The 27,882-nt window shown below is 37.5% G+C and overlaps 2 protein-coding genes across 8 annotated transcripts in view; one reads left to right on the plus strand and one right to left on the minus strand.

The window, feature by feature from the left end:
* Window positions 1-27,882, minus strand: part of Cdc20b (cell division cycle 20B) — a 67,672-nt gene that overhangs the window by 1,861 nt on the left and 37,929 nt on the right. For 5 of the 6 annotated variants that reach the window (XM_033760906.1, XM_033760904.1, XM_033760905.1 and 2 more), the window contains 6 exons: window positions 26,695-26,888; window positions 25,146-25,240; window positions 22,474-22,699; window positions 17,349-17,474; window positions 16,685-16,802; window positions 12,869-13,050 (listed from right to left, as the gene is read on the minus strand). In XM_033760906.1, coding sequence (XP_033616797.1) covers window positions 12,932-13,050; window positions 16,685-16,802; window positions 17,349-17,474; window positions 22,474-22,699; window positions 25,146-25,240; window positions 26,695-26,888 — 878 coding nt within the window. In that variant the 3' untranslated portion in view covers window positions 12,869-12,931. Of the gene's footprint in view, window positions 1-12,868; window positions 13,051-16,684; window positions 16,803-17,348; window positions 17,475-22,473; window positions 22,700-25,145; window positions 25,241-26,694; window positions 26,889-27,882 lie in introns of those variants that run through there. The other variant, XM_033760908.1, reaches the window with a different exon arrangement.
* Gzma (granzyme A) lies at window positions 623-6,995 on the plus strand. 2 transcript variants are annotated; one of them, XM_019207833.1, is made up of 5 exons: window positions 623-995; window positions 4,343-4,487; window positions 5,353-5,494; window positions 5,675-5,944; window positions 6,811-6,995. In XM_019207833.1, exons 1-5 carry the CDS (start codon window positions 902-904, stop codon window positions 6,973-6,975), a joined length of 816 nt encoding a protein of 271 aa, XP_019063378.1. In that variant the 5' UTR covers window positions 623-901; the 3' UTR covers window positions 6,976-6,995. The 2 variants fall into 2 exon arrangements, with proteins under 2 accessions (XP_019063378.1, XP_010625176.1); XM_010626874.2 differs by lacking the exon at window positions 623-995 and adding an exon at window positions 2,749-2,891.

The following is a 27,882-nucleotide window of genomic DNA, read 5'->3' on the forward strand; positions in this document are numbered from 1 at the left end:
GGTGTTAATTAAAATTTTTATTTTTTTTTTTTTTTTTTTTTTTTGTACTAGGGATCAAACTCAGGAGCTTGCACTTGTGAAGCAGGTGGTGGAACCACTGACCTAAATCCCCAGCCCCAAAACTTGACTTTTTTTAAGTCTTCACTAAACTTATTCATCAAAAACAGAAGCAGAATATCCCACTGCTATTACCAAAAATGATGAAACTCTGATGCACTAATGAGGAAACTGTGGTGCACTAATGAGATCTGCATAAAAGAAACCCAGGGGTCTCAGAAGGAGTCCCTTCTAAGATCATATGATTTCTAAAAAATTAACCACTAGTTCTGAAAACATAAGAGTGTTGATTTCTAAAGAAGGAAGCACTAGGTCTGAAGTCAACAGGGTGTTAACTGTGGGGATAGTTGGTTCAACACCAGATATTCTGACAAAATGTGTGACTTTATGTATTGCATTAAAAAACCATCTCTTCAGCTCAGAAAAAGAGCTGAAGACATTTCTAGTAGATATCTTACTCCATTTTATTCCTCCAGGGACTGAGCTTGAGTCTTTTTTAATGAGATATTCCCCAATATTAGAACAAATTAGCCATGTCTAATTCTCACTTTTCTTCTCAGCTAAAGAAGGGATACCTTTGGTACCTGGCGTTGTGACATCAAACAATCAGGGAGAGCACAGTAACAGACCTGGAAAGAGCCAGCGGCCCCTACCCCACCAACCCATGTCCCCACACCAGCCCCACGTTCCACTGGCACTGAGTGATATTCACTGCTCTAGCTTGTATTTCCTAGTGCAAAGCTTTGAAATGTGAAGGAAGGAGAAGAGAGAAAACCACATCCTTTGTACTCCTCTATATAGAGTGAGCAAGTTGAGAACCAAAACTAGATGTTCCTGTTGATTGATGTGGGGACATCTGCCTACCACAATGAGAAACTGCTATGTACTTCTGGCACCTTTTCTCTTGACTGTCATTTTTCTTCTGTTAATTCCTGAAGGTAAGACTGATTCTTGTCATTTTCATGATCACTAAGCAAAATAGAGCCACTTTCAATGACTTTGATAATAGTGCCTTATTTTTTCCCCAAGTTTTAATATGTTTTGTAATCTTTTTTAATTTCTTTAGGAATGATTTCTTTATTTTAGAAGAATTCTTCTTTCTTCTTTATATTCTTTTTCCAAAAGATAACAGAACCACCAATACTTATTGCTGCCAATTTGTAGGTTGAAAATTACTAAAAAGGACAATAAAAATGAGCAAACAGCCAGGCACAGTGGAGTGTGCTTGTAATCCTAGCACTCAGAAGGCTGAAGCAGGAGGATTGCAAAGAGTTAAGTCTAGCCTGGGCTATATAGTGAGTTCAAAGCCAGCCTGAACTTCATAGCACACCCTGCCTCGAAAAAAAAAAAAATGAGCAAACAAGCATACAAAATATTTTTTAGTTAGAAAAACAGGTTACCTTTCAGGAAAGGAATACATAGATTCAGACACTCAAGTTCTTTTGCTTGCCTCTGACCAAATCAAGGGAGACTTGTGTGTGTGTGTGTGTGTGTGTGTGTGTGTGAAAAGGATTTATTCAACAGAGATAGGAGGGACCCATTTGCCTCAAATCACCACCTCATCATGTGCAGGTGTTAGGGTCTTTTATAACAAGGAAGGCACAGGAGGAACACTGAGCTAATACACCTGTTCAGATGTGCGCCATTCCTTCCTTGGCCCAGACTTTTCCCTCCCCTGCCTAAGGAAATTAAGTTGGACTTTAACCTCCATGTGCCAGCATCTGTAAATATTGTCTATTCCTCTGGACTGAGGAGAGGTGGGGGGTTGGTTTATGTCATAGGTTTGGAGAAGCCACTTATCCTAAAGGAAAAAAATACTAACTTTTAAAGCTCCATTTTGCAGTACCAGTTATAAGCTCGGCCTTCCTGCATATATGCATAGGTAATTTTATACTAAAGAAAATTGAGACAAATTTGAATGAGACACTGGGAGTGAATCCAGAATGATTAGAATTTTTGTAACTATAGTATTTCTCTAGCCTCTCCCTGGGATACCTCAGGACTTTAGGAAAGTCCTCACTTCAACTCTTTGAGAAAGCTATGGTATTTTCTATTAAGTTACTAAATGGTAATCAATTTTCCTACTTTTGTATGAGTTCCACCAGCAGGGGTTGAAATGCTATAACAGTTTTAACATTATTACTGGAAGAGAAATACAGTTGCTTCTGAGTGGTTCTAGATTTTCTGTGAAGAACCTCATAGGAAGTAAGTTTTACTTGGGCTAGAGTAAAATCAGCTGAAAAGTATGGAAGCAGCCAGCAATTTTCCCCAGGGCCCATCAGCATTTGGAGGTAAAAATAGTGAGCGTAGTTTATAGAATAACATGAATGCCAGGAATTTCCAAAGAAGTTCTCTGGTTTATCTTGCAACTAAAACTAAAACAAACGTGTAAAAGAAAACAAGGTTGCAGGACATTTGAGACTAAAGGGTAGGCATATTACAAGCATGGCATAGGATGACCATACTAAGGCATATTAAATCCTCCTGAAAGTTAGGTTTTTTTTTTTCCCCTACGGGGGATCAAACTCGGATCTTGTGCTTGCAGGGCAGGCAGTGGAACCACTGAGCTAAACCCCCGGTCCCCGATAGATTTTTTTTTTAATCCCACCATATTTTATCTTCAAAGGGAACAACAAAAGCTCTTTGCTCTGCTCCACTTTGTTTCCTGTGTTCACAGAGAGCAATGTGAGCCCACAAGGGAACGAACAGCTCAGGAAGACCTGAGGCTCTAAACTAGTGGTCTCAACCCTCCTACTCATTAGCATTATCCGGAGGACACTTAAAAAATATTAACATCACAGCTCCAGCCTCAGAAATTCGGATTAAATTTAACTGTAAGTGCAGCCCAGAAAATATCAATTTTTAAAACCTTCCCACCTTCTCCTACCCTTATCCCAGACCCTTCTAAGAGAGGTGGATGACAGATATGGATTTATTCCTGAGGCTGCTATATGCACTCAACGAAACAAACATGAAATTCTACAAGAGAGAGTCCTGTTGAGTTTATGATTTCTGCATCCTAGAAAGTCCAAAAAATGCACCTTTAGAATTATCTATCTATGATTCACCTCAGGAAAAACTGGGATATGGCTGAGGTTCTTTTGGTTTCTGTAAGTTCCTTATCCTTAATTTCTAGAACCTAGATTTTGCCTTCTCAACTCCCTGATAGAAACCACAGGCCTGTGGTCATTCTCTTTCTCTTATCCTCACCCTTGTTAACCCTTATGAAAAGATTGTCTCCATTATTGATAGCTCACTGTGAATTTGGCAATGAATTCACTTTAATTATAGGATAAGAAGCACTATAGCATATATAAAAACCATGAATTTATCAGGAGAAATGTTTTAGGAGAATCCAAAAGCATGTGCTATAGAAACTAGTGAGCTGAGAACCCTTCACCAAGACACAAAATCCTTTCAGCCAGGATGTATGGTTTGTGTTGGGTTTGGGGCTCACTGTTCTCTAATGACATAATCCTAGTCAATCAAGGGAACTTTACTAAGACAGAATCCTCTACTTAGTTCTGCTCCTTTCCCTTACCTTACTACAAAGGCCTTCGATTAAACCATGTGGTTTGGTCTAGAAAGTGAAGATATTAGGTATGATAGGTGTTATTCTCTCAAAGGTTAAGGAAGGATGGAGCAATTCAATAATGGAAAATCTCATTCACCAAAAGACTAACGGGGAGGTCATAGCTATAAGGTGCTAATGTCAGTTTGTATGTTGTGCTCTCATGAGAGGTTGGGTAAAAAAGGAAATTTCCAGACTTCTAAAATCCCTTCTACTTCCCCAAATTAATTCTAAATGAAATACTACTCAACCATAAAGAAGGAGAAATTAGATTCATTCATAGGAAAATGAATACTGAGGATATACTTGTAAGTAAAATAAATAAGTCACACATGTGTAAATACCAAATAGTTTCTCGGTGTGAATAAACTATAATAGTACATAAGATCCTAATGGGATAATTGACAATATGAAATAGGAAGAAAAGGGCTAAAGGTGTAGGGAAAGTGGGAAGGGTAGGGGAAAGGAATAAGGGAAAAGAAAAAAATAGGAGAAAATGAAAAAAATGGAAATAAAGTGTTTGTAAACGGGGACGTCTCAGAGAATCCAGTAGGGTCAGTCAGATGTCTGCAGCTCTTCGTGGCATAAAAGCAGGGGAAACACTTTCATCCATGATGTCTCTTCTAGAGGGAAAAGCATGTCTGGCCTTAGAAACATGTTTGTATGAAGCATTTTGGAGTGTACTGGTATGATTTACCTTTTCCTGCTAAACAGGTGGCTGTGTAAGAATTATTGGAGGAAATGAAGTGATTCCTCATTCAAGACCCTACATGGTTCTACTTAAACTCAACAAAGAAGACATCTGTGCTGGTGCTTTGATTGAGGAAAACTGGGTGTTGACTGCAGCCCACTGTGTCCTGTAAGTGTTTAAGCCATTTTTAAGAAATGTGGCGATGTTGCATGTTTTCATATTACTTAAGTATTTGGAAAGTCTTTAGGAATTTGCTTAGCCCAAAAGGAAGTTAAATTCATAACCAACGCAGTGAGGAAGCAGCAGCTCCAGGTTCTTTCTGAAGACCATCCAGGTACAGGTGTTGCAAAAAGATTAGCTACAGCATGGAAAGGTCAACCTTCTGTCCCCTTGGAGGCCCAGGCACAGCCATCAAGTAGAGAACTTTGTTTCCAGTGCCCTCCTATGTCCTTTCCAGAACCACTCATTCCTTCAGCCATCTCTTAGCCTCTTAGGACTTCCTTGAAACTTCGCCCCAGGCCTCTAAACCTAATCTGTTCAATATGACAGCCACATGTGACTATGTAAATTTAATTAAAACTAAATAAAATTACAAACTGACTTCCTCAATCACATACAAACATCAATTTGTTACATAGCTTCAGGTATACAAACAGTCTCCTCCACGTAATACCCCTCACCTTCCACTCCCTCCATGAGTTAACACAGCATGTGGCCCTCCTCAGATGCCAAGCAGATGCCAGCACCATGTTCTTGGACACCAAAATCACTAGCCAAATAAAAGTTTTTTCTTTATAAAATACTCAGTCTCTGGCATTTTGGTAAAATAACAAGAAACAAAGTAAGGGGATGGTGACAATGAAGTCCAAATTATCTTACTTTTTACCTTTCAAAGCACACATATTCCTTCAAATCACAAGGTATATCCATAAAAAGCACATTTACAAATGATGGAATGAAAATGATCAATTTGTAATATGCTCAACTCGCGATTAAAGAACAAACTCAGTGAACAGTGTTGTGTCTATTCCAGGAACAGAAACTCCCAGGTCATTCTTGGGGCTCACTCAAGAATCAAGAATGAGCCAGAAAAACAGATAATGTCCATTAAGAGAGTGTTTTCTCATCCATGTTATGACCCAAGCACATTTGAAAATGACCTTCAACTGCTTCAGGTATGGACCTTTGAGGTCTTGACTCATAGAAACTCCTAAGCCAGCAACCTACATGGAATCCCCCATGCCCCTACTGAAACAAACTCATGTGAGGGGGGCCCTGTGGGTTGAGCTAGCATTTAAGTAAAAATGTTAATATTTATCTCCTTCTGTTAACTCTTTGTGCTTGTCTTTCAACAGCTGAACAAAAAAGCAATAATTAACAAAAATGTGGCTACCCTTCAACTGCCTAAAAAAGGAGATGATATAGAACCAGAAACTATATGTCAAGTTGCAGGGTGGGGAGTGATTTCCAATAAATCACCTCCTTCAAATACTCTGAGAGAAGTCAACGTCACCATCATAGATAGAAAAACCTGCAATGATCCACAGCACTATAATTTTAATCCTGTAATTGGAATGAATATGATTTGTGCTGGAAGCCCTCATGGTGGAAAAGACTCATGCAATGTAAGTAAAATAAGATCCTGTAGCCAGGACTCTCTCTTTCCCAGGAATTAGGTCTTGCCCTCAAGACCAAGGCAAAGATGGCATTGTCTTTACCACTCTTTCACTTCCTGTTCTTTACCTTCTCTTAACTATTCCCTCCCCACATCCTCCAATTTGGGAATCCTGTTTTGGGAACCCCACATGCAACATTCTGAGGCCGTGGCCACATCCCAATATATGAGTCTCTGTGCCACCAGCCATCCTTTACTGGTGAAACTTAACAATCTTTCCCTGTTCTCTCAGTTCCCTCAAGTGGCTACTGACAAACTAATCCCAATAGACTAATTCTACAGATGTCAGACAATTCTCTCTAATAGGCAGGAGAAATGTATGTATTCGAGAAGGCTATCACATTGTTCTTTATTTCATACATTCCTAAGACCAATTTTTCCCTAAAAAGGGTTAGTTTGATTTTGTTTCTCTGGAATGACATCTAATTGCTAAAAGAACCAGAAAACATGGATTTTATTCTTTGCCTTATTGTATCATCTGTATTTAACTGTTTTATCCCTTGAGTTATAAGCATTTTGAGAAAATGATAAACAGGAGGATTGCCTTTCTGGAAGAAGAGAACCAATCTCAAAATTAGTGCATAACAAAAACAGCACAAGTTTCATTTTAATTTTCACTGGTGTATAAAAACCCAGTGAGCCAATTTTAAAATACTAAAATATTTCTAAACATTTTGATTTTTTAAGCACTAATTTTCAGCTAAGTCAAGGTTGGTCTTAATTTCATTTTACACGCTGTAAGAATTTCTTTCATTTTGCTGTTGGTCGTGATTGACAAGGATCCCATTTCATGTCCACACCTCTTCTTTTCCATAGGGAGATTCTGGAAGCCCTTTGCTGTGTAAGGGTCATTTCCGAGGCATCACTTCTTTTGGCTCTAAAGGGAGATGTGGAGACCCCCGGGCACCTGGTGTCTACATACGTCTCTCACAAAAATACCTCAGCTGGATAATTAAAACTATGAAAGGGCAGTTTAGATAACTGTATTTCACTTCTTGTCATATCACAAATAAAATCAATCTGTATCACTATGCCTGTTTCTGTTCTCTATGATCATGAGCAGATGTCAAACAGCAAAGTGAAAGAATCAGAGGACACTTTGTGGATTATATTAGGGGAAGATTGGAGAAACATTATCACCAGTGTCATCCATGTATCAAGTGTCATGAGAATTTTCTCCTGAATTACTCACTTCACTGTCTCACTGGGACCCAGCAGGATTGACACTAAAATTAGTTCTTTTTTCCCTTTCTTTGTGTGTGTGTGTGTGTGTGTGTGTGTGTGTGTGTGTGTGTGTGTGTGTGTGTGTGTGTGTGTGTGTGTGTGTGTGTGTGTGTGTGCTGGGAATCAAACTCTGGACCTTGTGCTTAAGAGGCAGGCAGTGGAACCACTGAGCTAAATCCCTGGCCCCAGTTCTTTTTAATAATAAATACAGTGAAAGACTCAGCAATTCTGCAGGAAACAAACAGTCTAGAGCATTTAGGCAAAAAGGAAGTAAGTCTGTCCTTGAAGACCATTGTTATACATCAATACCTACTGTTTTTATTTACTTGCAATAAGTTGAATCTAGGGAAGAAATAGAAATATAAAATGACTTTCAGTATTTTCCAAAGACACATGATAAAGACTAGAAATTAAAATTCTAGGGGATATAAATGAAGTACTTAACCAACCAAGAAAATTAAATAATAGAAAGTCAGCCTTGTTTCTTAGCAGTCTGCATTTAAGTCTTGGTTAATCTATATAATTTCTTGGTTTTCCTTTCGCTTGGGTATCAGTGTGTCCAATCAACACAGTGGTTACAGTGGCTGCCACTGCATAGTAAGGAAGGAGTGTTGAATTGTGGAAGGCTTTCTTTGGAAAAAGTTCCATAGTGTTTATTCAGTATTTGAATTTAGTAGTCATCATCTCAGCAGTCATTTTAAGACGTCATCATGTGAACATATTCCTTCAATTTCCACCAGTTCCCTTGAGGGGTTGGTGTTGCACACACATAGAGATAGCTCTTAGAGGAAAGAACACAGTTTAGACTAAAATACCAGTCTCCGGTTTTCACCCATAGCTGACACCAGACCCACCAAATTACCGATGCCCTAGATCCACCTCTAGGGACTCTGATTTAACTGATACTTGGTTGTGCCCAGAACACAGTTTCTTTATTTGAACTCCCCCAGCAATGTTAATATGTCACCAGGGATGAGAAGCCCTAAAATACTCAGTGAAGTCTGGTGCTAAATTCTAAAAGAGAGGATTCAAGAGAGTCACTAAGACAATGCTTTAGACACTTGCTACCATTTTTTTATTCCTAGATAGGATTTTAACTGCAATTACCACATGGAGGGCTGGGATTTAGCTCAGTGGTTCTACAGCTTGCCTCCATAAGCACAAGGACCTGAGTCTGAACCCTGGCACCAAAAAAAAAAAAAAAAAGAAAGAAAGAAAGAAAGAAAAGCAGATGGAAGCCAGGTAGCCAGGTGTGGTGGCACTTGCCTGCAATTCCAGCACTCAGGAGGCTGAGGCAAGAGGATTGTTGCAGTCTGGGCTACACAGTGAGTTCAAGGCCACCCTGAACTCTGTCTCGAGAAAGAAAAAGCAAAAGAAAAATACTAGCAGTATTTATTACAGATTTTAAACTCCTCTTTTTTAAAGTAGTTATGTGGAGCCCTCATTTGCTGTTTGTAGAAGTGTGAAATGGTGCTTCTCAGGAAAATTAATGACTATTAAAACTCAAATATACATATTGTATGATCTAGCAACTCCACTCGAGGGTATGTACCAAACTGAAATAAAGCATCAGAGCTTTATTCTAAAAACTAAAAAAAAAAGACCTCAAATATCCATTCAAAATAAAGTGGTTAAAAAATTATACAATTTCTACAATACAATATTATACAGCAATGAAAAAGAACAAGCTATAGTTGCACACAACACAAACTTCATGTTCTGTTACATATACAAATATACATGGATTGTCTTTTTCATTCACTTATTATGAAGTTTGCATGACAGACACACAGCACATGATTCCATTCATCTGAAACTTGGCATAAGGAAATATCAATCCATCATAGAAGTCAGCGTAATGGAGGAGTGTGCACTGGGAGTGAAGACCGGGGATCCTTTAGGGAACCAGAAATGTTCATATCTTGATCTGGATGGTGTTTACCTAGTTATCTATTCAAAACTAAAATTTATGGAGCTCTACACTTTACACTTACATATTTTACTTATGTATTTTACTGTATGTGCTGTCTGTGAACTGTTACTCAACAAAAAATTTTAAATTACAAAATTTAAAAATTAGTTGTAACCAAGGCTTCTATTTTTTTGTGTTATCTAGAAGTTGACTTTTTTCTTTACAAAAACAATATCCCAAACTTCCTACTAAAACTAATAGTGGGTAAAAAAATTATATCCATATTTTTCTTAAATGAGAGCCTTTTGGTCATGACATAGTGCTGTGAAACTGTTAAAGCAGATGTACTCAGAAACAAAGTGGTGTGGAATACTGGATATTGCCTAATCATTTTTCTTATATCCCAGCCAAACATTTTCTTACACATTATATCAGTTAATTAAAAAGACCACATTAACTCTATTAGCAAGCACTGGGGATATAGCTCAATGGTTGAGTGTTTGTCTAGCACTGCAAAGCACTCACTTCAACAGCATATATACTAAAATTGTCTAGCATTGCAAGGTCCTGGATTCAATCTTCATCATCACAAAAAAAGCTATTAGCTTAAAGAAAGAGTATGCACTGTAAAATATAAGACATTTGAAGCATTTAGTGGACTGAAACTTTCTAAGAAAAGAATTACTAGGATCAAGCACATTTTCTAAGAGATTAATATGGAGATATCTCAAAAAACTAGGATTAGAGGTCCCATTTGACCCAGCTATTCCCCTGCTGGGTATCTTCCCAAAAGTATTAAAAGAATCATACCACAGTGATATATGCTCCCCCATGTTTATAGTGGCACAGTTTATAATAGCTAAAACTTGGAAACAGCCCAATTGCCCATCAGTTGGAGACTGGATAAAGAAAATGTGGGTTTTTTATAAAATGGACTACTACTCAGCCATAAAGAATGAGAAACTATCTCTGGTGTGAATAATCTGCAATAATACAGAAGATCCTAATAAGATTAGTGACATTGAGAAATGGGAAGAAAGGAGCTAAAGGTGTAGGGAAGGTGGGATGGGTAGGGGAAGGGTAAAAAGGGAAAAGAAAAAATGTGAGATAATGAAAAGATGGAAATAAAGTGGTTGTAGATGGGGAGGGGAGGAGGGGGTAAAGGGAGGGCAGGGACAAGGGGAAAAAATGAGAAGCAAGACTTGTCATGTAGAGGTACAAGATCCCAACAATGATTGTAACTGTACTGTATCCCTAAAATGTACTAATAAACTCAATTAAAGCTGAAAAAAAAAAAAGAATGAGAAACTAGAAACCTTTAAACTAAATGAATGTACACTGAAGTCATACTCTTAAGTGAAATAAATAGGACACACATGTGCAAATACCAAATAGTTTCTCTGGTATGAGAAACTGAAAACGTAAATGAGGGTCAAAATATATAATAGATACTATGAAATAGGAAGAAAAGGTCCAAAGGGGAAGGGGAAAGAAAAGTGGGAGGAGTAGGGGAAAGGAACAAAGGGAAGGAATAAATATGAGAAAAGGAAAAATTGTAAACAAAGTTTTTGTAAATAGAGAGGGGTGGAGGGGATAAAGGTAGGGCAGGGGAATGGAGAAAAGACTTTTAATTTAAAAAATGGTTAAAAACAGGTAAGAAGGCCAGGGACTTAGCTCCATGGTTCTGCTGCCTACCTCACAAGCACAAGGTCCCAAGTTCGATCCCCAGTACCAAAAGTAAACAAAAAATAAAAGAATTTATTGGAAAATTGCTATTTATTCATCAAGAGAGTCCTAACTCCCAACGTATAAATTATCCCACTTTTTCAATTATCAAAATTTATGGATTTTGAGTAGATAAAGGAGAAGCTATACATTGATTTTTTTAAAGTTTCATGATAAAGCAAATCGATATTTTTTTAGCTGGGATAAACATAGTAACATTCTAAGGAGCACCAAAATATCTAATTTATGCTTCTTAATTGTCCAGGGAATAAATGTGTTAAGACTAAAATAATTAAGGGCTGGGGATGTAGCTCCGAGGTGCTATGTCCAGTAAGAGCCAGGTCCTGAGTTCAATCCCAAGTATTAGAAAAAAAATAATCAAATATTCACATATAAATATAATATTTAGAAACAACTACTGTAGCACATTAATACCAAGTGTGTGATACAGACTACTGGAAAGGCATCAATCCCAGGTAACACCATTTTTAAATACCCTGGAGAAGTGTAAAGAAAAGGAAAAAAGAAGCAAAAATTCCAGGTTACATTAAAAAAATCCCTCAAAAGGTATCAAGGCAGAAAATCAAAAGATTTACCTAAGAACTAATGTAGACATTGATTGGAAATTAATATTAAATAGACAGAGCAACAGACTGAGCAAATTTGAAGGAGCCTTGCCAGTGATCAAGCACAAAGTCACATTCTTGAAGATGTTGCAATACATCCAAGGCCACACACCCTGTTTAGTGTGGTGCTGAGACAAGAACAGGAACTTAAATTTCATTCAGGTCCTGGGCTCAGGACTCCAGAGGTTGATGCCCAGGGAGGTAAGTAACAGAGTGTCAGTGACAGTTGATAAGCAAGGGGCTGACGGGATTAGCACAGTGCTTTCAGAAGTGTAACATATGAAGCCTCTAGTAGACTACAGATCAGAGAATTAATTAGAAGGCAATTACAACAGACTGGCCACTATGTATCCAGACATGCCAAGATAAAATAGAACAAGGGGTAAATCGAGGAAGTATGGGGCGGAACACTCAGTAGGCCAGGTGACCAGGAGAAAGATGAACTTATTAAGAGGGTGGTGCGGTTCAAATGTGTCACCAAAGTTCATGTTTGGAAACTTAACCCCCAGTACAACAGCGTTGGGCAATGGGGCCTAATAAAAGATGAAGCCGAATAAAAATCCATGAATGGATTAATGCCATTATCATGGGAGAAGGTTAGTTGTCATGAAAAAGGCTTGTTACAAAAGAGTTCCTCTCTCACAGTCTCCGTTTCCTGTGTGTGCTCCCTGCTCTTCTGCCTTCCCGCATAGGATGGCACAGCACAAAGGCCCCTACCAGGTGCCAATTTCATGCTCTTGGACATCTCAGTCTCCAGAATCATGAGCTAGATAAACTCTTATTGTTTGTATGTCACCCTGCCTCACATACTTTATTGTAGCAGCAGAAAACAGACTAAGACCAAGGAGAAAGGAAAATCTACAGAATACCTAATTTTATGAGGAGATAGCATGCATGCTTACAGAACATATAGCATGCAGGAGAACTTTAATAAGTATCTATCAGATGGATGAGTTGTTTCTGAGTTTGAGCTAAAGATGGTAAAGGTCCTCAAAAAGAAGATATCCAGAGACAGGCAGAAATATGAGGGGAGAATTTAGAAGAATCGCTGGAAAAGAATTATTTAGAAATATTTACTGTGGATATTATTCTGATTAAAGCAGTGAAGATGAAACTTTAAAAAGGAAGAGAGGAGGCCCGGGATTTAGCTCAGTGGTTCCACCCCCTGCCTCGCAAGCTCAAGGTCCCAAATTCAATCCCTAGTACTAAAAAAACAGGATGAGAGAGAGAGAGCAGAAGGCAGAAGAGGAGGAGGTGGGGAGGAGGGAAAAAGAGAAGGGAGAGAGAGAGAGAAAGAAGTCAAAGACCTTCTCTGGGGGACACAATGGGAGGAAGCAGTGAGGCGAGCAGCCATTCACATTGGGAAGAGCACTTCCCCCGTGCTTGGTCATTATCACACAAAAGGAGCGGCTGATCTCATCATCCCCTCTCAGGCATGGTGTCACTGGAACTAGAAGGGCCTAGGTGTCTCGTGGCAATTCCACACGCAGGCTGTTCCATCTGCGGCAGCAGAAAACACCTGGGTCTGGTCTGGACTCAAAGCCAGGTGCAGCACTCTGCCTCTGTGGCCTGGAAGAAGAAGGAGGACAGTGGGTATTTCACCTTCAAGGGCTACTGCTGAGGAGTATAGACAGCCAAAAATGTGGCCCCCTGCTGTCCCAGGGTGAAGGGCTCCCCCACTGGCCAGGCCTGCCTCATGCATCGCTCCCAGTGGCGGAGATTTCGCTCAGTTTCTCCTCCAGTGCTCTTGCCCCATGTAAGTATCTGTCGCTACCTTAACAAATGACCACAAAGTGTGTGGCTAACAAGAATAGACACTGATTCTTGCCCAGTTTGAAGATGGGAAGACAGGAAGCTGTAGGGAAGAGTCTGTGCTTTGCCTCTTCTGGTTTTCTGCAGTTGTTGACAGTCCTTGATTTGTACCCACATACTTGTCTCTGCTTCAGTGAGCACCTCCTCTTCTGTGTCTGTTTTCTTCTGTGTTTCTCTCATAAGAACACTTATCATTGGATTTAGGGCCCACTTGAAAAATCCAGGACAATCTCAAAAAAATTGACTTAATTGTATCTTCAAAGATGCTTTATTTCAATAAGACTATATTCATAGGTTTTAGACACGACATAGATATCTCCTAAGGGCTATTTTTTAGATTACTGCACCATTCACGCCTCATATTGCTGTTGGTTCTATCTTCTGTAGGCTACTAACACATGGAATGCCTTTGTAGGGCTCCTGCTACCCCATCCTTCCCCTCAAAATGATTCCTAAATGATTTAGGTTCCAAGAAACTACTCAAATAAACTGATGCACCTTAATACAGAAGGACCCAAAACACTCTCCCACAGGGCACACATAAGTCTCACTTGTGAATTTATGGAGACTTCTGTTATTTTATTAATTATCCCCAAAGAATATTTTGTAGCACATTAGCTTTATATGAGGTTAATAGGTCTTAACAATAAATAGAGCATTTAATGTCCACATTATTTGAGAGCTCTGGTTCATTAAATTAAACATGTTTCCTTTTTTCAGAATTTCTTAATTTCAAGGGTGCTATATACATTATAAATGTTTTGGAGATGAGACTATATTAGGCAGAATTTCTCAAACTACATAGTCCTCTTGACTCAAGTATCTCAAGGGACCTTGAGATTATGTTTTGTAAAACCTAGCCTGACCCAATAATGATTTTAATGATCAAACCTTTAGGTCAAAATAGACAAAAATGACTCCATACGGTGAGACTAGGACTGGGAGGATGGGGAGGGTTAGATAAATTTTTGAATGGGCAGGTATTTGGGCCACAACTGAAATCAAATTAGGTGGGTGGTCACCTCTTCACAGAACTAGTATTGCTTTCAATTCAATTGAGAGCAGGAATTTGAGACATAATATACTATAAGCGTCTTAGCAGAAGAATGTGTGTTTATTATTTCACTCCTGAAGGAGACATATTTTAGATATTGGGGGCTTTTCCCAAATAACACATCAGTTCTAATACTGCACACAACACACACACACACACACACACACACACACACACACACACACAAGAGATTTCCAAGGGGAACATGGAATTGGCCCTAGGTATGTTGGTAGAGTTAGATTCATAGAAACAATGCAGTCCCCTTATTTTATAGATGAAGAAAAAGATTAAGGGATATCAAATATCTTGCACAAGACCACACAGCTAATTAGTGACAGAACTAGAACTAGGATCTTAGTTCAGTTCTCTAACCGTTAGATCAAACTCCAACTCCAGAGCAAAGAAGAATCTCTCTTGAGGGCCATTGTCTATTTTTTTAATTTAAAATTTAAATGAAAAGCAATTTGATATAGTTGTTTTCAAAGGATAAACATAAAACCTTATGCTAATGCTTTTAAATTACTTTAGCCAGCTTTTTAATCTAATTTTGTTCATATATCCATGTAACTTGTTCATTTTAAATACCCTAAAACAAATACAAGAAAGTTAACATTTTTATCAGAAACAAGAAGTAATTCCTTAAAAATAGAAAATGTTCAATTAATAAATGAAATTTCAGCTATTTTTAAGGGCTCACTTCCAGGCAAAAAACAAAGGAAAATTCTAATGTACCTCTCTCCTTCTCTAAGTATTCTTGCTATTTTTTTCTCTATTACTGGGCACAGAGTTCTCTAATAGGAAATATTAATATACTTGTAGTACTGGACTCACAGAGAAAATTGTTACTTAGAAACCTTCTTATTAATAAGTTAAACATTTGCATTAATTTCTGCCAGGAAGCCCCAGGTATGTGGTTCTTGAAATGTACCTTTCTATGCCCTGCACTAAAATACTATTTTTAAAGTAAGCCTAGGTGGGCTGGAGATTTAGCTCAGTGGTTCCAGCACTTGCCTTGCAAGCACAAGGTCCTGAGTTCAAGCCTGAGTACCAAAAAAATAAATAAATAAAAATAAAGTAAGCCTACAGAAAGGGTCTTTATTAATTCAATAAACATAACAGGAAAAATACTTCATTTTCTATTATGATATGTTAAAATCAAGTGAAAGGAAGAAGAAAAAGAAATAAAAGAAATTGCAGAGAAAAGAAAGATCTCAATCCTTTTCCAAAACGAGCTTTGAAAACTGCTTTGACTTTTTTTTTTTAACTAGACAGTTATTTCTACAACGTATTGAGTAAATGGCATTTTGATTAGAAGCAAAGACTTTCTTAATGTTCTTCTCTTACATCAGTGGCAATCTTAACTTGCTAGATAGTAGGAAACATCATCTTTGTCTCAGACAAAGGTCTCCTTTGGGCCTTAAAATTCCCCAGTTCCAAGAACACTGAAGGCAATGAAAGCTGTGTGTTCTTCATACTCCTGCCATCCTAAGTGAGGCCACAAACTGACACCTTTGCTGAGGACTGATAAAGCAAACTCAAAGGCTAGGTCTCACCCGGAAGCTACAAAGTTACCTACTCCATAACTGTGGTTAACAGGGTGAGGCTTGGTAAAGATATGATTATAATCTAGAATATCTTCTTCCCAAACTTTCTGACCACAGCCCACAAGTCAAAAGCATATTTTATGTTGTAGCCCTGTAGCAAGGCACGTATACATCCCACCTATAAATAACAAAAGTCTCACAAAGTAAAAACTACTTATCCATTTTTTCCATTTCATGTAAACCATTAACAACCACTTCAAATTTAACATCCTGAGGTAAGAGCTCAGTTCTCCTTCACCATCATGGGCCTTACTTTCGAGAAGAATTGCAACAAGCTTGTAAAACTAAACTGAGAGAGAATAGTAATCCAGGGTCAGTGGTAGAACACAGGTTTAGCAAGCACAAGGCCCTGAGTTCAATCAAAGCACCAAAACACGGAGTATCAGTCTGCTTTCAAAGGACAGATGTTCACAGAGGAAGCCTCATGATTTTTAGTGACCTTCCCTCATATAACAATGTCTAACCTGTCTCCTTGTCCTCCATGCTGCTGGATTTCTTTAAAAATAAGATGAATTGTGATGCTAAATGTGGAGTTCAAAAACTGCACAAGATCACAGAAGATTTGACGATTTTAAGTGATACACAATTCTAGTCACATTCAAAACACACATCTAGATACTCCCTGAGGTGGGGTGGGTGTAGACAGCAGAAGAAAATTCTTTCACTTTGGGACTTTTCCACGAATGACAGCTCACTTTACTATAGGAACATAGCATTTTATTCCCCCACTTACCCAGAAACCCACTAGACCTGGACAGAGTGGGACAGGTCCACAGAGTCACATCATTCTTAGGAGCACCTTGGCCTGTTGCAATCGCCATTGTCTTAGGTAACCAGATTAGGGAACAAATCTGTAATAATGATCATAAAATATAGAATTTTAGCGATTTCTAATTCATTATGAATATATGTAAACTGATTCTAGACAGTACACTGTCCACTACTCATCTTCCACGCACAGCTAAAATGAAGGTATTAGAAGAAGTATATTAGTTCTAATAACATTTATCCCATGGCAACAAAGGAACAAGTATACAAATAGATATAAGTACAATGAACAAATTTAAGTGAACTATGATCATGGGCCAGGAATAGCTACACTACTCTTGGGTTTTGCAGTCAAAGCAGTAGTGAGAAGGAAGAAAATGCAGAAGAAAAATAAAGAAAGAGAAGAGAAAAAAAGATAGGATAAATGAAGACAGAGAAAAAAGAATTTAATTAATCTGGGACTCACAGATTAAGAGATTTTTACCAAAAAAAAAACTCTAAGAACAGAAATTCTTTATGGAATCAGTAGAGATAAGGAAAAGCATGTTTGGGTAATATATTCTATCATAATTATTTTCATAAGATTCTAGAAGACCAGGATAAAGGTAGGCTCCAGAGGATATGTTTACCTGTGAATTTGTGCTCGGAGTCTGAATGCTTTTCCCACTATTTATATCCAAAATATGTAGGCATCCATCCTTCATTCCTCCTCCAATAGCAAGGACCTCAGACTGCCAGGGACACCAGTCTATAGCCTTGAAAATTTCAAATAATAGCATAGACAGGTCAGCCTCGGAGAAGGTAGGCTCACGAATGTGATACACTCCAGTAAACAGAAGTCTCAGAAGAGCCCTGCCCTGGGAGCTCTCCTAGGTCTCCTGGCCAAAGAGCAACTGCAGTGATTACTTCCCAGGGTGTAGGAGCCATTGTAGCAAGGAGAGCATCTACCTAATAAAGATACTTCCTCAAGTTTTGCTATAACTTCAGATATTTTTAATTGAGTTTATTGGTACATTTTAGGTATACAGTACAGCTACATTCATTATTGGGATCTTGTACCCTTACATGACAGGTCTTGGTTCTCATTTTTTTTCCCTTGTCCCTGCCCTCCCTTCACCCCCTGTCACCCTCCCCATTTACAAACACTTTATTTCCATTTTTTCATTTTCTCCTATTTTTCTCTTTTCTCTTATTAGCTTTCCCCTACCCTTCCCATTTTCCCTACACCTTTAGCCCTTTTCTTCCTATTTCACACTGTCAATTATCTCATTAGGATCTTATGTACTATTATAGTTTTTCACACCAGAGAAACTATTCAGTATTTACACATGTGTAACTTATAACTTCAGATATTTTTAATATAAAAAAATTACCCAACAAACAAAACAGTTGAAAATGACATGCACTGCATCCTCCAGAGCAATACTCTGCTTCTGGAATAGTTCATGTTTGCCCTTAGAATTTGGTTCTGAAATGCACCTTTCTCTGGTTCATCCACCTGTGTTCATGTGTTCCAAGCTAGTGGTCAGAGTAAAGAGTGCTACAAGCAATTACTCACAATTCAAAATCTCATGTAGTTTAAATTCTTATATATTTTAGAAAATAAAACTGATTTATAAATGATGATAGTTAATTCCAAAAATAGAATTTAGTATTTCACATTTTTATTTAAAACTGAATAAGTAACTTTACATAATCTTTTAACAAATATTTCAGTTATATTTATCTATACTTATCAATCATCTCAATAACTAAGCTCATTTTTGTGTATTTGATTCTGTATGTAATAAATACTTCAAGAAGCAGCAAACACATTGGGTTTACATTATTTTATCTTTCTGTTGTTCATTATATAAAGTCTTCCATGATTTAACATACTTTTTATAATTATCATTTATAATCCATCATGCTGTGTTATGTGAATTAATTTTATTCTAATGCTGGATCTAGGTTGGTTTGGGGGTGGTATTTATTGTTGTTGTTGTTGTTGTTTGGGTATGGTTTGTATACAGTTAGGTGGTTTTGGTTGGTTTTGTTGTTTTTGGACTTTTTTGTTTTATGCATTTCATTTGTTGTTGTTGTTTTTTAAGTAACATATTCCATATGTCTTTTGTTTCTGGCCAATTTTTTAGGTAAATTCCAAGGTTCAAAAGTGTGGGACTAACAATTTCCTAACAGTTATATGTTTTTATAACACTTAGCATCAAATGAGTATAATAATTTCTTTCTGACTAGTTATTAAAAGTGAGGAAAATTATAATAACCTTCATATGGAGTTTGTGCTTTGATCTCTTCGTGAGTAGGTTTAGGTTCTTGCTCTGCTTTAAAGATTGTAACAAACTGTATTTTCCAAAGAGCTGCAACACTATCCACCATCCAACCATACTCTAGGACTTTGCCCATTTCCTCCACCAAGAAGTAGAATGTAATTCCTCTCCTTTTGAATCTGGGGGGACTTATAACTAGTTTGTAATCAACAGAACGTGGTAAAAGTGGCACTCTGTAAATTCTGAGGTAGGTCATTAAGGGCCACTTCACCTTGCTCTGTGGGCCAATTGCCCAGATGCTCAAAGGTTTAAGGAAGCCATGTCGTAAAAACAACCAACCAAGTTCAAGCAATGTGGAGAAGCTCTGAAATTACAGGAAGAGGGAAGAATGACTGGCTGGTCAACAAGAGGTTCAACATCTGCCCTTTCAACTTCCATCACTGACTGCAACCTCATGAGAAACCTTGGGCCAGAACTATTCAGACAGGCCTTTCCCAAGTCCTGACCCAAAGAATCCACAAAAAATTAAAATATGATTTTGTTTTAAGCTACTGAGTTTTGGAGTAATCTATTATAGCAATAGATAATTAGCACAGATATCATAAATGGAACCTTTAACAATTAAATATGGTTATAATTTATAGCAGAAAGACAAAGATCTCTAATTAGCCAAACTACATGCAAAGTAAAACAGTTGGCTAAGAAATATGGTAAATATGTTTTCAGTCTAATTATACTTCATAGTTACCTGCTTTAATTATCTTTTTCAAGTAACCATTCACCCACAGCCTTGACTCGGTTGGAAAGAAGGCTATTTTGCGAAACATAAAATCTTACATTCAGTTTCACAAGGCTTAGAAATTCCCAGGAGTCCATGAACCTCAATTTTTTACATGATGCATATTAGACTCTGTTATATTTATTAATAATCAGCTTCTTAAATACCCTATTTCCAACTAGCTCTTACTAGACACAAGCAGTTTGGGCAAAACTAAAAGCTACACGAAAAGACACAGATGTGAGACTCTGAAGTCTACTTTAGTTACATGAATTTGCTAGTTAATGGTGAATGTGAAGAGATGTACATAGTGTCAGTTCTTGTGATTCCCCACATATTTAGCTTTCTGGAGGCTTGGCTTGCTCCGATTTCCAGAGACTCTTAGTAAAGAGGACTTTCATTTAGTAGGTCAATTTACTGTTTTCAACAACAAGCAACAAGTATCTGGACAACAGAGCCACACCTCGTGGATAATGGAGCCATGAATTGGTCCCCAACGAACTTCACACCGATGCCCTGGCCCCTCCAGCTGCCAACTCCATGTTGGCTCTGCATTTTGTCTCACTTCAGCATGGGGAAGTAGAGGCACAAACTGACCAGTATGATCATGGATGAGGCCAATGCCCAGGGAGAGAAGGTAAGCTTGGTGGGCCAGCAGATCCAAGGCGATCCAAGGAAAATATGAACCTGGCCAGCAGCACTAGCCCCAAGAATAGCCCACAGCTATTGTAAACTACAAAACAAGCAAAGAGTTTTACTCTGAAAGTGACTCCTTCACAGCAGGCTTGAATTGGAGGAGAAACCCAGCGGAGTGCTTGCCATTTTCCAGAGACTGTTTAATCAGGTGCTCTTTGGGGAATGGATTAATTGTTTAAGACCGAGCCACAGAACAACTACCAAATAATTTCACTTCAGAGTCTCCAGTGTTACCTTCCCACAAGACTGGATATAAGATAGTCATAGGAGACAGCCATGAATTGGATACACGTTAGACATAGACCCTCTAAGAAGGTAAAGCTCAGGCTGGGAAAGACACAAGCTCTGCCTCCCACAGTGAGAACACAGGCCTGATGAGTGTGACTTATAGAAGGGGTTGCATTTGTAAGTCAATGCTGGCATTAAATCCAACAGTCTGCTTGAAGCCCCCCCTCTGTGACCTACATTCAGCAGAGACCAGTGGTCTGAATGCTTTTCCTGTCTACCAACATAAGCAAGGTCAGGATGGATGGTTGCTACAGTCTGTCACATACAGGCAGGACAGTGGGGCCCCCGGAGCAGGGGGAACAGATACCAAATTCACAGGCCTTAAATTTTGGCAAAGAAAATCGTGACTTGCTGGATTCCAAAAGTGAAGATCCTGGAAAGAAACAACTCCAAAAATACAGAGGAATTTTTTTGGTCTATTTTTTCCTCTCATTTTTCTTCGATAGTTTTTTTGGGGGGTTGAGGCTTTTATCTCATTCTTTTATTTTTGTCTTCTCTCCTTTTACCTTTTTTCTTATTTTTCTTTCTTTTCTTCATTTTGCTTTCTGTTTTTACTTTCTTCTTGTTTTTGTGGTTTGTTCTTTTCTGTTACATTCATTTTATATTATTAATTTCCATTTACTCCTCAATAGAATCCTCTGTCTCACTTTCTCTCTCCCTTCTCATCTTCTGGCTGATTTTTCAAATTCTGCTCAATTCTGCCATTCTTTTATCCCCTCTGTCTTTACTACTATAACCACTAAGCTTTATTAATCTTTAGATAGTGAATTCTATTCTATTTCTGCTGAATACGGTTCTATTCTTAGTAGAGGTATAGTTGCACTAGGTGGAATTTGCTATATGTTAATATTTGGTTTGTGTTAGTGTTTAAAAGTGGTGGCAAGTCTATGGCCACTTGCCACGGACACGGAGAGCTCTCTCTCAACATGTGTGCCCCAGCCAAGGTTTGACAAATTATTAGCATGCATACAACAGTAAAGATCACATTAATTGTGCAAAAGCAGAACCAAATCAAAGTCAATGGTTAGGTTCAATGTTGACCTGTGGAGAAATTTGATTTGGTTCTTGCCCAATTCAGTTTGTGACCAGAATCACTAAAAGAATTAAGTTTGTGAACCACAATGCAACTGTAAAATATATATAATAGCAAATAAGGAGATATATTTTTCACAAATGGGAGAGGGATCAAGAGATGGAGAGAGAAGGAGGAGAAAGGAAGGATTTTTCTAAGTATTAAGATGTATTAAGCACATGTACCAACTCCCCACTCTGAAATGTACCAATAAAAATCAAAATTGAAGAAAATAAAAACAATAGTAAAGCATCTAAGAATATACCTTGCTTTTGCCTAGTTTAGGTTTTTCATCCATTTGTTGTTTTGCTTTACTTTGTTTTGTATATTATTTGCAGACAGAATATATTGTGTACATTTTCCACCATTTTAAGTCATTAATAATAAGAATTTGGACCTAATTTGATTCCCAATGTGCTGTAAATATTTTTTTAAATAACAGAGCTACTCAGCCAATGCCAACAAAACAAAAATATCTGATATATGAAAAGTACAAATAGCATTGTCTTTCAGAAGACTGATGGTAAAATCTGAAACAAATTACTAAGAAAGAAAAATCTCAAAATATTTATTTAATAGTTTTATTTTTATATATAAAGGATCTACAGTGATCTCTGAGAAAAGGAAACCTGGAAAGCTATCGGATTTCTCACCTTGACAGCTGTCGATTGAGATACAACTCTCAGTGACTGGCCCTGTGCATGGGCACCTGGATCCTGGGGCCATATTGTCAGCAGTCCATCACTGCAGCCACTGGAGAGCAGCCTGCCGTCTGGCGACCACTTCAAAGCACACACAGCTTGCTTGTGGCAAAGTGTTCCAACTTGATGCTGGGCTGCACGAACATCATGATGATAAACACGGCCCAGTCTTGACCCGCTACATGAAAGTAAAGAGAAGGTTTACATGACAAAAAATAGAAAGCCCTACAGCAGCTACACGGGCATTGACAACATGGAGGACAGAACAGTCCAAAGGAAAACTACTGAAAGACCCACCTACAGGTAGGAACTTCTTGGGCTAAGAAGAATGGAGTATTCTACCTTGGCGCCTCATTTCATAAGCAAATGTGGAATTGAAATGTATCCTTTGATAGATGTCTCTAATGACCTTAACACTATATAGATAGCCATGGAAAAGATAAATTTAGAAGACTGCTGAATTGTCTCAGGTAGTGATATATGTACTGAACCTAGAAAACATTGCTTTCTCTGGAATGTTTCATTTTATCTCAATGAAATGGTTTTAGTGTATATTTTTAGTAAATATTACACATAGAAATTTATTATTTCTTTTTCTATCAGGTATGTTCCTGTTAAATTATAGATTCTTAGTTTTGCCAGTGTTACTAATATGTAAAAGGAATTTGAAACTGTCACAGAAAACTGCAATAGGATTCAAAAAAATCTGTGGATAAGGTTTCTATTTACTGTGATTTAAATCCAAAAAATGATTTTAAAATCCTACCACTTCTTCAAAGATAATTAACTCTTTGGGGAATAATTTGATGTTCTCTAAGGAATAACTTTCTATAAAAATTTATAAAATTTCTTGAAGTGTAGTTTCATTTTTAGACTATGTACAATACTGAATAGCACTCTAACAATATGGGTTCTAGAACCAGACTACCTGGGTTCAAATCCTTACTCTGTCCCTTACTAACCACATGATTGCCATCTAGTGTCTCAGTTTATTCATGTGAAAAAAAAAAATGAAGACAAACCACATTATAGCATTATTGCAGGGATTTTAAAAGATTGTGCATGGGCTGGGGATTTAGCTCAGTGGTTCCACTGCCTGCCTCACAAGCACAAGGATCCAAGTTCAATCCCCGATACAAAATAAATAAATAAATAAATAAAGATTGTGCACATAAAAATATAGCACAGAACATTCCAAAATAGCTAATATTATGATAAGAAAGGATTTGCTCATGTTCTTCATGGATAATGAAACTAATCTTTAACAGTGCAGACTGGAAAAAGAAGTTGGGTATAGAAACGACCTGACTAAAACAACTAAGTGGTTAAGTTTGTCCTATAACCACAAGTATTAAAATTCCCAAATTATATCTGAGCTACTTAAAGAAATTATAAAAGACTTTAGGATTTATCTAACTGAAATCTATCTTAGGAAACAATACAGATATGAATGACTGTTATAAAAGCAATGAGTATTTAAATAAATTATGTAGATACAATGGAATATTACTCAGCCATAAAGAACGAGAAAATAGATTCATTCATAGGAAAATGGATAGATACTGAAGATATACTCCTAAGTGAAATAAATAAGTCACACATGTGTAAATACCGAATAGTTTCCCTGGTGTGAATAATCTGCAATAATACATAAGATCCTAATAAGATTACTGACATTTAGAAATGGGAAGAAAGGAGCTAAAGGTGTAGGGAAGGTGGGATGGGTAGGGGAAGGGTAATAAGGGAAAAGAAAGAAATGTGAGAGAATGAAAAGATGGAAATAAAGAGTTTGTAGTTGGGAAGGGGAGGAGGGGGTGAAGGGAGGGCAGAGGTAAGGAGAAAAAATGAGAATCAAGACTTGTCATGTAGAGGTACAAGATCCCAACAATGAATGTAACTGTACTGTATCCCTAAAATGTACCAATAAACTCAATTAAAGCTGAAAAAAATAATAATAAATAAATTATGTAGGATCATAGTAATAAGTTATTTAGCTTTTCTGGTTAAAAAGCAGTAAAATTGCACCAGTAATTCTCAAAGTGATACATCATTAGTATCACTTGGGAAATTAGAAATGCAAATTACTGTATCAGCCTCCCTAAGACCTAGAAGATCAGGAAATCCTGGAGTAAGGCTAGTGATGTGTTTTAAGTGGCCTTCAGGGGATTCTGATAGACTTTTGAGAACCATTAAATGGGATAATCTATGAGGATTCTTCCACTTCTGACTCTGGTAAATCTGTAAATTGGTAAATTGGCCCAGAAAGCTTACCATATTCTTTAGCATTGATACCAATAGCAATACACATTTTGTTTCCACAAAATATCGCTTTATCAGATATTACCTTGTACAGAAAAACCTTCTGTTTGAGGGAATTTTGCATTTTATCTGAAGAATTTAGACTCTCATGTAGAAGACCCATAGCGGTCATGATATATGTGGCCACTAGGACATATACCATCCCCAGAAAACCTGCATACCTTAGAGGGAGGTATCATACCTAATAAAAACCCTACTGTCCTATTTTGTTTCATTTTGCTAACGTTTTTAAATATTATAGTTCTGCTCACTCAGTCCCCATAATCAACTGATGACACAAACACAACTGGCTCAATGTTTCTTACCTGCTAAGGATACAGTGATTCCAGCTCAGTGCCCCAACTACTGACAAGTGACCCTGCATATTTCTCAGCCGCTTTTTAGTTACCACGTCCCACAACTGAAAAAATGAATAAGCACGGTTATGTAGTATTGGCATTTTCATAATCTACTGTCCTCTCAAAGGTCTGACAGCTGATTACTTTTAATGTAGCCAATCCATTATCAGCTAAGTGAAAACTCAGAACCTTTAACCAACAGTTCTCAAGTCTGACCATATATTAGGATCACCTGCGAGAGTTTAGGAAACACTATGGATGCTAGCAGTTCTGATTGAATTGGTGCAGTAGAGCCAGGAATGAGGTGTTTATTTTAAAGTTTCCCAGATGGATTCAATATACAACCAAGGACTAAGAATCATTATTAAACTTCTAGATCCTTATAAACTATGAGAATTTCAAGCTTGGAAACTCACTTAAAAGCTACCAACAAACACACAGGTTGAGTATTTCTTATCTGAAATGCCAGGACCAGAAGTGTTTCAGATTTGGAGTTTTTCAGATTTTGCACATTCACAATGCAAAATTTTACCAGTTGCACATTCACAATCCAAAATACCCCAATATCTAAAACTTTTGTATTGATCTACATGAATAAAACTTAAGTACCCGAACATTTCCAAGAGTCAGAAATTCAATTTACTGCCAAGAGATCCCATTCCTACCATCTAGAGATTATATTCTGACCTATGTTAGAAACAAGAAGTTTGGTATAAAAAGAAATCATGACATGCCTTTCACAGCATTAAATGTTCTTGGCAGAGATAAGAAAGCAGTGAGAATGATCTAGGGCCCTCCTACATCATCTGGTACATGGCAGTATTGTCTAATAAATGATAATAGCAATGACACATGAGAAACTAGATACACTGATACAAACTTGATAAACCCTCACCTCAGAGAGACTATCAAAAAGAAATCCACTCATTTTGTGCAGCTCTACTACTGTTTTTATCTTTTCTCCATTTTTATTTTTTTACTAGTACTGTACCTATTTGTAATATATGACGATTTCATTCTTCATGGGGAGTTGGTAACCGGATGTAACACCTCTTAAATCTTTTTTCATTCCCTCTCTCTCCCTTCCTTCACCCCTCCCTCCATTTCTTTCTTCCCTTCCCTTTTGCAAAAGATCGATTTCCCCATTTCTATAGCTTTGCTCCTAATCACAGCTTCAAGGTGGAAGGACCAAGAGGATACCTTCCTCTCTCAAAAGTTCCAAAACTAGGGTGTCTACAAACTCAACATTAGTTGGAGAGAAAAGATTTTTTTAGACAACAACAAATGAAATTATTGTGAAAAACTAAGATTGTGGTGAAAAACTGGAGTACTGTATCCTTAACTCTTCATAAAATACCATAGAGGGAGCAGAATGGTATCTCTCCTGACTTCCCATAGCTTTGATGACACATCTAATAGAGTTTCTCTCGATTGTATATTAATATATTATTAAAAATCAATCTCAGTTATCTAGTGACTACACAGGAAACATTCTGAGAAAATAAAATGTCAGTACTTGCACTTCTCCCTCACTGGTGCCAACTGCCAAGCACGTTCCCTTTTTTATCCAGGACACAGAAGATACATAATTACAAGTAGGACTTAAGTCTATGCTTTCAACCGTGTGGTTTTCTCCATTCCAGATGTATGCAACAGATCCAAGTGCTACAGCAACAAGATTTTGAAAACTCCAGTCTAGAATATTCAGATCTATAAGAAAAGCACATCAAATTAGGATAATTATACAGCCATACAAAAACTTTTTCAATAAACAACTTATTCATACATATGGGGAAAACGTCAATCTCTTGCCAAGGTCAGCTGGAAAATAGAATCATCAAGCAGATCATTAGAAGTTCAAAACTCAAAACTGGAATAGAATCTGGTTGTAGACTTGCAGTCTAATAAGCAATAATGTTTACCATTTATGCTCAAAATGCACTTATTTAGAGGCATTTTTAAAACATGGTGGATTCATCTACCATTATTAGGATACATGGACTTCATCTAACAGATGATTGAAAGTAAAAGTACATAATTATTATGGAAACATCTTTGGACCTAGCTTATCTATATGCAAAATTCCACCATCATTTGTAACCAAAAACACTACCAATAAATCTAGAAAGAATGGTGTCTCGTTTGTTACCTGGAAGTTAATAACTTACTCTACTTTGTCATAATAAGAACAACTCTGGCTGCTAAGAGAAATCATGCTTGTGTGACCATTTATTAAAATTTACCCTATCTGATTTATGATAGAAACTATTGTTCCAACTGACACACACCAGTACAAAGCTAAGACACACACCAGTTCTACCATAGTGACTTAAACCCCTATAATGCGTCCCTCTCACTAATAACAATAACAAACTTTGAACAAAATATAAAAGCAAACACCCGAAGACCCTGGAACACAAGTAAAAGGGGTAAACTAAATCAGGGCGTCAAAACATGGAGAAGCAATCTGTCCAGGAATGACTTTTCTACTTTTTTTCTCCTGACTTTGCCCTGAAGGCAGGTGCCAGTCATTGAGAGGCACCTGCCTCCAAGACTGAAGTAGAAAGAAAACCATCTTCCTAGTCAGAAGAACCATGGACAGGGGGCTGGGGTGGCTAGACTGTGAGGGAAGAGATCCAGAGAGAGGTGTCCTCTAACCATGAGTATACAAGCTCACACATGTTTTGGCCTATCGCTCCAACCA

This window comes from Fukomys damarensis, unplaced genomic scaffold (assembly GCF_012274545.1).
Source record: "Fukomys damarensis isolate Sample0158 unplaced genomic scaffold, DMR_v1.0_HiC HiC_scaffold_1, whole genome shotgun sequence".
NCBI classification, from domain to species: Eukaryota; Metazoa; Chordata; class Mammalia; order Rodentia; family Bathyergidae; genus Fukomys; species Fukomys damarensis.